The sequence below is a fragment of the Ceratotherium simum genome, chromosome 26 (genome assembly GCF_057802395.1).
Source record: "Ceratotherium simum simum isolate JZ-2026a chromosome 26, ASM5780239v1, whole genome shotgun sequence".
Taxonomy (NCBI): domain Eukaryota; kingdom Metazoa; phylum Chordata; class Mammalia; order Perissodactyla; family Rhinocerotidae; genus Ceratotherium; species Ceratotherium simum.
Genome location: NC_141925.1, coordinates 4,643,005 through 4,655,567, shown reverse-complemented (window position 1 = coordinate 4,655,567; position 12,563 = coordinate 4,643,005). Strand labels below are relative to the sequence as shown.

General features: G+C 57.1%; 1 protein-coding gene across 3 annotated transcripts in view; it reads right to left on the bottom strand.

Moving 5' to 3' along the window:
- Positions 1 to 1,363: 1,363 nt before the first annotated feature.
- SEC14L5 (SEC14 like lipid binding 5) overlaps positions 1,364 to 12,563 on the bottom strand; it is a 36,517-nt gene continuing 25,317 nt past the window's right edge. For all 3 annotated transcript variants that reach the window (XM_004438092.3, XM_087449585.1, XM_087449586.1), the window contains 8 exons: positions 11,855 to 11,943; positions 11,690 to 11,760; positions 9,721 to 9,892; positions 6,933 to 7,067; positions 5,741 to 5,875; positions 4,996 to 5,223; positions 3,836 to 4,014; positions 1,364 to 1,610 (listed from right to left, as the gene is read on the bottom strand). In XM_004438092.3, the coding sequence (XP_004438149.1) occupies positions 1,502 to 1,610; positions 3,836 to 4,014; positions 4,996 to 5,223; positions 5,741 to 5,875; positions 6,933 to 7,067; positions 9,721 to 9,892; positions 11,690 to 11,760; positions 11,855 to 11,943 (1,118 nt within the window). In that variant the 3' untranslated portion in view covers positions 1,364 to 1,501. The remainder of the gene's footprint in view (positions 1,611 to 3,835; positions 4,015 to 4,995; positions 5,224 to 5,740; positions 5,876 to 6,932; positions 7,068 to 9,720; positions 9,893 to 11,689; positions 11,761 to 11,854; positions 11,944 to 12,563) is intronic.

The window sequence follows — 12,563 nt, the reverse complement described above, 5'->3', positions numbered from 1 at the left end:
AAGCAGATAACACGAGTGAGTGAGGTGGGTCCACAGAGAGAGGTGGGGACTGGAGTGGCCCCCTCCAGGCCACAGCTGTGTTGCCTTTATGCAGCAATAGTGGCCCATTTTGCCAACATTCCCAAATGCCTAAGAGAAGCCAGAAATCCTGATTTCTGTGTGAAATGCCCTAATTTTTAAATCCCTCTATAAGCAAAAAACAAAAACACTAAAGGCAGGCCAGATCAGACTGCAGGCTGCCAGCTGGTGACCTCCAGCCTGTTGCCTTTTTGGAGGCCCAGGAAAGGAAAAATGCCTTCAGGTCCTAAGGAGACCCAAGACTCTCCGATGCAGGAACTGGGGGAAAGTCTATCAATATTGAAGCTGGTTCCAGGTGTCAATTTGCCCCATGGAAGACACAATAAAGTCACAGGCTCTATCCCACAGGGGAGTCCTGATGCCATGTTGAGATCCTGGATCCAGCTTTACCTGAAGCAAGCTCTCCTGGACTGGCCAGTTACATATGCCCATGAATGGTTACCCTTTTGTGTGGGTCTCTACGACTTACAACCACAAGAAGTCATCATTAAACAGCTCCCAGGAGAGAAAGGGACTCCCACAGAGAATAAAGACAGTTGGAGCTGCCTCATCACTGCCTAGAACTTAGCAGAAACCATGGGCCTTCCCAGGCAAGCACTGGGAAAATGGATTTCAAGTCCAGAGTGGGCGGCTCCCCACGGAAAGCTGAGCCTGTAACTGATATAACTACTCACCGTGCACTTCTTGGAACACAGGGCATCGAGATGGGATCAGATGCCATGCTGAACATGGATCATTTCTGCCTGCCCAGCATCCTTTCCCCCTTCTCCTGGGGGGACCCTGATATTCCTAGAGGCACCCTCTTTGTGCTTTTCAGACCAAGTGGTTGGCTCCAGGGACAAGCACATGATCCAGCACAGTGACTGGTCCAGACTGGACACAGGGCCCTGTTGGCCAATCAGTGTTCTCCATTCCCCCAGCAACTGTGATTGGTCCAGGGGCTGGGGTGCGACCCAAGCAGGCTGATAAGACTCAATTCTGGAATGGTGGATGGAGCTTTGGGGGGAGAGGTTTTCTTCTGCAGCTGAGCTGGGGGGAGGGAGGAGGGAGCCTAATGGTGAAGGGGTCCCCTGCGTGGGGAAGGCACCTGAGAAGGAGGCCGCCCCAGGGAAAGCAGAGCCAGAGGTGGAGGGGGACTGAGCTCATGACATCCCTGAGCCCCCTGATCTGGAAGACCAGAAGGTGGTCGGCCCAGCCCTTGGCTTTGCGTTACACAAAGCCCAAAGCAGATGGTTCCATCGTTGCAACCTCCAGAGTCCATGAGCTGGATCGTTGCCGTCGGCTCCCGACACCTCACCTTCGGCAGCGTCCAGACCCCGGGCTGCAGCCCACATGGTCCCAGACCTCACGGCAAGCTGGCCTCTGGTTCTGGATATTTGTGGACTCGGAGGGCGAGCGAGCTGCCCCCAGGGCTCGGTCCCGGCTATCTGGAGACCAGGGAGCTGCTGTGGGACTGGCCAGAGGAGGAAGAGGTGGTGGCGCTGAGCTGGGAGAAGCGGCTGGTGCAGGATTCCAGGCTGGACATGGAGCCCCTGGAGAGGAAGGGCATCGCACACACGTCACCTTCTGGTGGTGACCCAGCCCTGGGGCCCACATGCAGGGGTGGGAAAGCTGGTGATGCTGCACCTGAGGGCCCAGGGCTCTTTCCACAGGCAGGTAACTGCCCCAGGGCGCAGCGGGCAAGTGCAGAGGGAAAGGCACGTGAAGCCATGATGAGAAATGAAGCTCCACCCACTTCCCTGCACCCCTGTACCCCAAAGCACAGAGCCCAGCCTGCCACAAACCACTCAGGGGCTTCCCTGACCTGAGCGCCTGGCATGGCCCAGAGGGGGCCCATCTCCGGCCTCGTCCCCCAGCTCCTTTCAGCTCCTCCGGGACGCGCCTGCCCTGCTTGGGACCTTCGCGCATCTGCGCCTGCAGTCAGAAGCCCTTCTTTCTCTCCTGCCTGCACTGCCTAGCTGACCTCCACTCCAAACTTGAGAGCCGCGCCATTCCAGGAGGGCTTTCTGCCATGACAGACACGTTCTACGTCTGCGCCATCTAACACGGCAGCCATGGGCCACGCGGGGCCCCTGAGAGCTGGAAACGTGGCTAGTGCGCTGAGGAACTGAATCTTTGCTTTTATTTCATTCTAATTGCCAGGCAGAAATGGCCTCATGGGCTAGTGTACCGGGTTGGACAGAGCAGCTCGAGGGCCTGGCTACTCAGAGAGCAGCTGGAACTCAAGAGAGCTTGTTAGAGACGCAGACGCTCGGCCGCCCCACGGCTGCACAGGATGCATTTTGAAGAGACCCCCAGGTGACCTGTGCGCACAGCACCTGATCTCAACTCCAATGTCACTTCCCAGATACCTCCCACCCCCCGCCACCCTGTGCCAGCCCCGTGCTCTGGGCTCTGACAGCGCCCTGAGTCAAGACCCTAGCACCTCCTGGTGTGACCTCGGCAGGGACTCCAGGCTGGACACGCCTTCACGGCATCCCTCGCTGCTCATGATGACACACAGGTGTGATCATGGCCCCCTGCTCCATGACGGCAGGCCCTGTCCGTCTGGTCCCCCAAGGCCCAGCCCAGTGCCCACCCACTGCGGGCAGCCAGGCAACAGCCCTTGAACTGGTTCTCTTGTGAGGCTGTTGAAGGTCAGGGAGGCAGGATCCTCCACACCAACCAGACCAGACAGGCCAGGAAGCAGCGTCCGGCCCACCCCTCAGCCGCCACCCGCCCTCCCAGAGGCAGCAGCCCCCAGACGCCCACGTCTACATGTCTGAGTCCCTCTGGGCCTCAATCCCCCCACCCCGCACTGAGGCCCGATGGCCAAAACAGGCCGCTTCCCAAAGAGGGAATCGCCAGCCGCCCGACACTCTGGGGTCTCTCTTCGGAGTAAAGACGCTGGCCCGGGATTTCCAGTGTGGGGCTGCATGTGTCCCCAGGATCCCTGGATGTGGGTCCAGATGCAACACCTGCCTGGAGCCTCAATTGGTAAAGAGTTTAAAGTGTTATTTTTAGAAGGAAACACACAGTACATCACTAAGCAGGATGCAACATCACATCCATTTTTAAAAGATAAAATGCAAGGCCTGGAGGAAATGGCCTGCTCCATCTCCTCAGCCTCTGCTTCCTTTCTGCTGTCAGGGCTTACAGTGTGCCCAGCTGAAGGGCAGGCTTCCCCACCATTTCATCCTCATGACAACCCCACGATTAGGGGCTCCAGTGGTCCCCATTTAACAGATGGGGAGCCTGAGGCTCAGAGAGGTGAAGTGACTTGCCCGAGGACACACAGCAACCAGGAAGTGCCGGAGGTCTTAACCACTACACTGCCCTGTCTCTCTAAAAGCACCACTTGGGGAAAGCTATCTGTGAGGCACTATTCTAGAATGTTCTAGAACAGTCCAAACTCTGTTTTACGGAATCCTAGGAGTGAGGGGAGGTCTAAATAGGAGGGCCTCGGGCTCCCCTTCTCCCCTCACCAATCAGTCTGCTATGTTGGGCTTCCATCCAGGGTTTCATTTAAAGGGAGGGTTCTGCCACTGAGGCAGAGTTTGGACATAGCGTTCGACCCAACTTCTCAGGCTAAGGTGCTGAATCGCTGCAAAGTTTTAACACCAATGCTGGGGCCCCAGCCCTGGAGAAGCTCAGAGGCAAAAAGGGGAGGTGAAGCCAGAGCCCCCAGCCCAGAGGAAGGGACCTCAGGAGTGCTTCGGCCTGGCTGAGAGGGCGTCTGGGGGCCCTTCCTGCCAGGCCCCTCTCCCGCCTCTCCTACCTGAAGTCCTCAGAAGCCAGCACCTCGTAGTAATAGAGGAGCCTGCACCTGGGGCCGGGGCTGTGCAGCGCAGTCGGGACGTCCTCCACGCCCGGGAGGCTGCAGGCCACATTGCCCGGGGGGCCGTGCATTTGCCACTGGAGCAAGTAGACACCGGGCCAGCGGGTCACGTGGGAGCCCTGAAACACAGCGGATACGCCTGAGGCCTGGTCCTCCTGGGGGGCAAGTCCCTTTCTGAACCAACCCACCAGCAAGTCCTTCCTCGAAGGGCCTCCCGAAGTCATCCTTGCTCCCCTCCATGTGACCCCACATCCCTGGCAGCTGAGAGGCCCCCTCTGGATCTGGGGGAGTCAAGGCCTCCGGGCGTGTGGCTGCGGGACAACAGAGTTGTGGTTTGGTTACACGCCTGGATTTTGTTGGGCTTCTGTTCTGCTGAGCGGGATGTGCCAACTCAGGCACCTGGAGAGGGATCTGTGTGAGGAGCTGCACGTGGTTACGGTGTGTCGAGGGCTGAGGAACAGCGAGGAATGGGGGGTTAGCTATTATAAGAAGAGCAACCTCGGGAAGGGCTGGGATGTTCAGTGGACCCCAGGGGGAGGTGCTGGTGTGTCCAAGATGGGCCTCTGCTCGACTGCCACGGAACCTCCAGTAAGATCTGCGGGGCTCGCCAGTGTGTGTGTGTGTGTGAGTGTGTGAGCGTGTCTTTGGGGGCCAGTGATGTATGACCTGGAGCACTGCCTCGTGGAGAATGTGGGGACAGCAGGGTGATGCATGTTCGGGTGACACGGCCGAGTTCTGTTCCCAGACCCACAGTTGCTCTGGTGCGTGGGTTCTGCAGCTTGAGTGTGCACCACAGGTCACGGAAGAGGGTAAAGGATGCAGATTCCAGGCCCCAGGCCCAGAGGGTCTGAGTTAGCCCGCCTGGCCTGGGCCCTGGAAACTGCATCTGTACAAGAGTCCCAGGGGATTCTGAGGCTGGGGTCCTGGGGTCCCCGGGGTCCTGGATCTGCCAGGATCTGTCTTTCTTCCCACTGTCCCACAGGGGCCCTGAGGCCGAGGACCAGGTCCAGTTTGCCCACTGCCGTGCCCCCAGAACCCTGGCATGCGGCGGATGCTCAATCCTGCGTGAAGAATGAATAAATGAACCGAAGAATGCAAACCTGGATGCTCTCCCCTTCCCGGCAGACGAGGGGGGCCTCCACGCGGCTGTACTCGGCGCCCAGGACCCAGCCTTTGTCTGTCAGCTGCCCACTGGCCCCGGTCCCAGGCTCCCGGGGACCCGGCGTGGGTGCCCGCTTGGTGTAGTACAGGCTGAACACCACGTCCCCTCGCAGAATGTCAAAGTCCCAGGTGATGACCGACTCCCCCTCCAGAATCTCCACTGCGACCTGCGTGGGGACAGGTGAGGTCTGCGAGTCCAGTCTGGAATCCCACCAGGACGGGGAGCTGGGATGCTGGGATGGGGAAGGTGCTGTGGTGCCCCTGGGTCTCCATTCCCCACTGTGGGGAGGATGGGCTGCTCAGGCCCCCAGCGGCCCCAGGTCCAAGAACTGCTCTGGGCAAATGGACCCCTCTGTGCAACGCCTGGGAGGCCCCACCCTGCCGCGGGGGGTGACCCACAGCCAACGACCCGCTGATATGAGGGTAGGAGAGGCAGCCCATTCTGTAGAGCCCTGCACAGTGCAGAGCTTCCCGAGGGTCAGGCTGGGCTGGACAGCAGCTGAAGCCACCTCTCTGCTTAGGTTCCTCCCACGCCCCTCCTGACCCAACTCTCCTCACAGGCTTCTCCTGACAGCTCGCCCTCAGCAGATCGCTGGCACCAGAACCCTCGTCTCAGGCTCTGCTTTGGAGGACCCTGACCTAAGACGACACCCCAGGCAGCGGGCCCTCCCAGGACCCCAGCACCTCATGGGGGGCCCCGCAGAGCACGCTGGCCGACTGGTAGGTCTCCCTCCACTGCGGCAGCTGGTCCGCATGCTCCTGCTCCTCATCTGTCAGATAGAGACACTTGGGCACCAGTCCTCCTTCCGGGACATTACACTGGGGGACAAAGACAAAAATGGCAGGTCAGGGCCCAGCCAGGCCTGGCTGACCCACAGAAAGGTGTGACCCCTTAGTGAGCTGGGCACCAGGCTTCCATGACCCCATTTAACCCCCACAACCACCAACCCAGTAGGAACTAGTATTTGTCCCATTTCACAGAGGAGGAAGACGGAGGTTCAGAGAGGTCAGGCCACTTGCCCGAGATCACACAGCAGAAAGTGGCTGAGCCAAACGATGAATCTTCCACCCTCATTTCATTTGCAAAAATACTAATATCAACAGTGTGAGGTCTCTGTCACTATCCTTCAATAAGCCACTCTCAGACCTGCAGGCCCATTTGCTAAACATAAACCATGCATACCTATACAACAATTGGAGAGAACGGGCAAGCCTGGCAAAATTCCTAGGAAATGTCTCTTTTTACCCCGAAATCACACAGGCTGCTGTTTGGTATTTCTGTTAGAGGAGGAAGAGGGACCTCCCACCGCCAAATGAGGTAAGACAGCTGTGAGCAGGGTCGCCCCTATCATCTCACCCCCAGGGGGAGGCAGTGAAAGGGGTCTGGGGCCACCTCCCCTGGAAGCAGTTGCCCCATCATCCCAGACGTGCCGCTGTGGGTTGGGGATAAATCCCTCTGGGCATCCTGGTTCCAGGGTCCAGGGCCGCGGGGACATTCGAGTCCCCTCCTCCTGCAGCAGAGCGAGCAAAGCCAGCAGGTGAACTCTGGCTGCTGTCTGGTAATGTCTTGGATGGGGACTACGGAGGGTAAGCCTTTGACTGGCCTGGTCTCTGGGCTTCTGGAAACTTCCATCTCGCTCACTATGTTTGAAAGAACCAAGGTAAGGTCCCTCCTTCAGAGAGGAGTCATCTCTCCTTGGGGCAGCTTCTAAGACAAGCTCTGCCCCCAAAGAGCCACGCGGCCCTCCCAGGTAAGAGCACACACCGCACACAAGGGCCTGCTCCCCTCCAGCCTCCTTCAACCCGGCAGCCCGGCCCCAGCAATCCACCAACAGCCCGCCTCCAGAGCCCAGGCCCGCAGCCGCCGGGGCCTCACCACGCACTGCCCCCCGAGGAAGTCGGGGATGACTTCTCTGTCCAGGTAGTCGACCAGGCCGCCAGGGCCCTGGTAATTGCTGCCGCTGTAGATGAGGAACTTCTGCCTGGTGTTCTCGTTGATGAAAGGGCTGATCTGAAGTGGGGGAGAGGAGGCAAGATGGGAAGCTTTTTTTTATTGAGGTATAATTCACATAACGTAGAATCAACCATTTTAAAGTGGATGGATCAGTGGCTTTTAGTTCATTCATTTTGTTGTGAAACCATCACCTCTATCTAACTCCAAGATATTTTCACCACCCCAAAAGGTGATGAAACTCCGTACCCATTAGCAGCATTCCCTGCCCCCATCTGCTTTCTGTCTCTATAGATTTGCCTCTTCTGGACATTTCATAGAAACGGAATCCTATGACATGTGGGCTTTGTGTCTGGCTTCTTTCACTTAGCACCATGTTTTCGAGGTTCATTCTCGTTGTGGCAGGTGTCAGTGCTTCATTCCTTTTCATGGCTGAGTAATACTCCATTGTATAGACAGACCACATTTTGTTTATTACAGATGGGAAGTATTTTAACACAAAGCTCTATGCTGCATGTGGATCTGGTTTTTCACGGCATCCCTGATACTGTCTGACTCAGAAAATAATTGGTGAAGGAAAGAAGGACTGAGGCCCTTAGCATGGCAGGGCACAAGCCAACTCAGCAAGGAAGGCCACAGGTAAAATATCAATCGGGCACCAGGAATCCCACCAGTGCGGGTCACTCTCCTTCAGCCCCCACCCCAGGAGGTGGTCCCCCACTCCATGCTGCTGGCTTCCAGCTGGTGTGGCCAATGTGGGGGCAGCAGCCGGAGATGGGAGGTGGGAACAGAGAGTGGCCAGGGTACTTCTTCCCCACTCCCCGCCCACCTCAGTCCCCCTGGAAGGCACAGTTCCCACTGGCGGCCCCTACCCCTGTTCCGGCTCTCAGGGGCTCCAGTAATAAGGCCGTTCCCTCCTCTCGACCCTCCGGCCCTGGGGTGTCAGGGCTTACTAGTGGCTAGTCCCTGGGGGCTTCTCCACCTGCCCACACCTCTGCAGAGTTCCTTCATCTCACACCGTGTTTGAGTCATCTAGGTGAATCCCGCCTCCGGCCAGGACCTGACTGATCAGCCCCCACCCCTACCCCATGCACACCATCTTAGGAAAGCTCCAAACAGCAAAGGAACTTCATTTTCACAAAGATCAGGATATTTCGAGATAAAAAGCTTCAGTAGCAGGCCCTGCCTGTCCCACCCTCCCCCTCCCCCTCCCCCAGCTCCTGCTCCCCAGCCCCTTGAAGTAGCCACGGAAGCCAGAGAAATTTCTGCCTCAGAAGTGTGCTCACATCCTGTCCTGCAGTCCGCCCTCCCACGGCTCCCTACTGCCCCAGGACAAGGCCCCTCAGCGCCGGTCCCTGAGCGTCTTCCCAGCCTCCTCCAGGGCCAGCGGGCCTCTCGCTCCTTCTCGCCCCAGCACCCTGGACTAGTTTTCCAGCTCCTCCAAGGCGTCAAGGTGGGCCATTTGCCATTGCCGTGTGGGTTGCCTGCCCCATCCTTCCTCCAGCGCCTTCCTGCTTCACTCCTGCTCCTTCCTCAGGTCTCGGCCACTTATCGGCTCCTCAGGGGGACCTTCCTCAGTCCCCTAACCTAAATTACTCCCCTGCATCACCCCCTGCCTGGAGCAGTCCCTCCAAGAACCCTGAACGTCCTCGTTCCCTCACCACAGGGAACCGTGAGCATTTACTTGTGGGGGGTTATGTGGTTTCTCTCTCCCCCACCCCACAACAGTGTGGGAGACAACGGCTGGCCCGTTCACCCCGAATCCCCAGGGCTGGGAAAGGTGCCCGGCACATAGTAGGTGCTTACTAAAACATGAACCCAATTAACTTTCAATTCTCGAATCTCCAACCTGATTGAACCTCTGCTCACAGTGGCGCCTCTCAGGCTTTCCTGGGCCTTGAATCCTGGGGCACGTGGTCAGACGCTGACTCTTGAGTCTGTAGGGCTGGGAGGGGCCTGACACTCGCAGTGACCTCAGGCCACACTGCAGTGGCCTCGGGCAGTGGTTTTCAACTGCAAGTGACAACCTGTTAGTGGCTGTGAAACCAATTTAGTGCATCGTGACTAGCCTATTTGTGTGTGTGCATGTGTGTACACAGGTCGCAACATAAAGCTTATTTCTTACTGTGGGTCGTGGGCAAAAGTTTTTAAATCCCTACAGAACGGTTCCAACACTGCTCGGAACCAGCTCACTGGAGTCCAGGGTTTGCTGTATAATTCTGAGTGTGACTCTTGTATCCACAAAGCAGGACAATGGATACATGAAACAAGGGAATATTATTCAGACATAAAAAGGAATGAAGCACTGATTCATGCTACAACACAGATGAACCTAAAATCATTATGCTCAGTGAGAGAAATCAAACACAAAAGCCTCAAATATAATGATTCCATTTACATGGAATATCTCGAACAGGAGAATCCGTAGAGATGGGAAGTGGATTAATGGTTGCCGGGGCTGGGGCAGGAATGTGAGTGGCTGCCGATGGGTGCAGGGTTTCCTTCTTGGGCTGAGGAGAATGTTCTGGAATTAGATTGCAGTGATGGTTGCACAACTCTGTGAATATACTAAAAACTCCACTTTAAAAGGGTCAACTTTATGGGAAATGAGTTACATCTTAATAAAGCTGTCATTTAGAAGAAATGACACAGGCCAAGTGGGCAGCTCACAGAGGGAACCCCATCTCGGCCTCCACGGGGTTCCTGCTCTTACCAGCGTCCAGAGCACAGGAAAGACACGGGGGGCTCGCACGATGAGCAGCCGGCCCAGGGTCTCGGGGTAGTTGTCCTCCACCACCTCAATCATCCGCAGCAGGGCCTTCACCCCCGGCCGCCACAGGTGCCGCATGCTGAGGCCATCCAGGTCCACCAGGCAGGTCCAGGAGCTGTGGCAGAGAAGGGACCCCTCGCTCCGCCTCGCTCTGCCACCTCCCGGGGCCCCCAACACCCTCCCCAGGGACCCCGGGGCCCACAGACAGGAGTGGACGGAAAGACTCGGTGAGGCAGGGCTGGGAGCAGAAGAGGCAGGGCCCCTGGACACTCTCGTGGATCCTGCCACCACGAGGAGGCCACGTGGCAAGGGGGTTCAGGGCTCATGGCTGAGCACCCAAACTGAAGTCTCACCCCCACCCCTGAGAGCTGTGTGCCATGGGCCACTTCCTCACAAGGACCGTGGTAATGAGAGTAACTGTCCCCATCTCAAGCAATCCTTGTTAGGATTAAATGAGATGGCGTACGTAAAGCTCTCTGTGAGGACAGGCACACAGCACGTGCTCAAGAAAAGCTGGTTGGGCCGGCCCTGTGGCTTGGCGGTTAAGTGCGCGCACTCGGCTACTGGCAGCCCGGGTTCAGATCCCGGGCGTGCACCGACACACCGCTTGTCCGGCCATGCTGAGGCCGCGTCCCACACACAGCAACTAGAAGGATGTGCAGCTGTGACATACAACTATCTACTGGGGCTTTGGGGGGAAAAAGGAGGAGGATGGGCAATAGATGTTAGCTCAGAGCCAGTCTTCCTCAGCAAAAAGAGGAGGATTAGCACGGACGTTAGCTCAGGGCTGATCTTCCTCACAAAAAAAAAAAGCTGGTTATTACTACAACGTTGAAAAGACGCTGACAGCTAAACAGAGAGAGCATGAGCGCTAAGAGCACACACTCCAGAGCCAGGTGGCGGGGGTTCAGATCCCAGCTCTGCTGCTTGCTGTGTGGCCTTGGCCAAGTTACTTAACCTCTCTGTGCCTCCATTTCATCAGTACTAATTCATTTGGAAAAGGACGTTTTACTGCAGCGGACACTCCCCAGGAGCCTTTTCATCCTGGCTTTGTTCCCAACCCTGCCTACTCCTCTGCAAGGAGTCCCTTTGTGATACCTTGTCATCTGAGCCATCTGGGGTGAATTCTGCTTCTGGCCAGGACCCTGACTGATGGATTCCTCACCCCCACCCCAACGTACATCCCCTTAGGAAAGCTCCAAACAGCAAAGGCACTTCATTTTCACACAGATCAGGCTATTTCAGGATAAGAGCTCCAGCAGCAGGCCCTGCCTGCCCCTCCCGCCTCGGGCGGTGATGGGGATGACGTAGATCAAGGTGCTCAGAAGAAGACCTGCCACGGGGTAAGTGCTACATGCGCGTTTGCATCATCTCTTCGCAGTCGTGTTGTTGATAATCCAGCAAGACACCCGAGGACCAGTGATATTTACAGGCGAGGAAGCTGCGGCTCAGAAAGGTGAAGTGGGGAACTCAGTCCAGGAGCAGAGGCTGGGAAGCTGGGGCGGGACGGGCGTTACGGATGCGCCGGGACACCGCGAGTCCCCCTGCCCGGGAGACGGTCAAGGTGGAACTTGACGTGCGAGTGCTGGTCCCAAAAAGCCAAGTCCGGGACGCTAAGTTACTGCCCGGCGGGTAAGGTCCTCGAGTGGAAGCCAGACAGGAACAGGGTCCAGTCCCAGCTCTCCCACTTGCCCGCTTAGAACCCCGGATGAGCACCGCCACTCTGAGCCTCAATTTCCCCTCCACAAAGAAGCGGGACGCTAACAGTCCCTGCCTCATAGGATCTTGGTAAGAATTAAGCGAGGACATTTCTGGCAGGCGCCCAGCAGGCGGCCTGGCACAGCGTCCATGCCCAATGAACCTTGGCTGTTTTTACTATTTCGGGGGAACTTGCTCCCGCCCGCGTTCTTGCCTGATAGGACGGCCAAACTGCTTTGTGTTCCCTTCACACCTCTTCTGTCCCTCCTCACTGACGGAGAGAACCTGGAAGGCAGAGAACGCGGTGGCACACCTCCACGTGGCTGCTCCGCCCGCAGCAGCCACGTGGCCCCCGGAGGCGGGGACCCCATTGACTCACGTGCTGCAGCAGCGCCTCCTCCCCCACGGCCTTCATCAAGCCTTTGGTGTCCATGTGGCCCAGACGCAGGACGTACAAGGGGCGGCCGTCTTGGTGGGTGGGGCCGAGCAAAGAGAGGACGGAAAAGGAAACACAAAGAATTATACACTAATAGGGTCAATTCTTGTTATTCCCAGTAGCTATGTCCTATAAAGTCACCTCAAACACTGGATCCCCGCTTCTAGGGGAAATACGGGGTCAGGTCCTGCCAGCCTCTAGTCAGAACATGTTTGTCAACTGATCAATAAATACATAACCCGTTTTATGTGTGTTTCTATTTAAAGACACCTTTTTTTTCCTTTCCCCCAAAGCCCCAGTAGATAGTTGTATGTCATAGCTGCACATCCTTCTAGTTGCTGTATGTGGGACGCGGCCTCAGCATGGCCGGAAAAGCGGTGCGTCGGTGCGCGTCCAGGATCCGAACCCGGGCTGCCAGCAGCGGAGCACGTGCACTTCACCGCTAAGCCACGGGGACGGCCCAAAAAGACACCTTATTTAGTATATGTTGTTGGTTCCTTAACACAGAGCTCGCGGCCAGCAGCAGGACAACGCCTGCCTGAGCGGAGCTCATCTAACACCCTATTTCCTCCGTAAGGCGCTTAGGACCGCTAGACAGCGCTTCCACACTTCACCTGGGGGCTGTTTTCAACAGCAAAATCACCAACAAAAA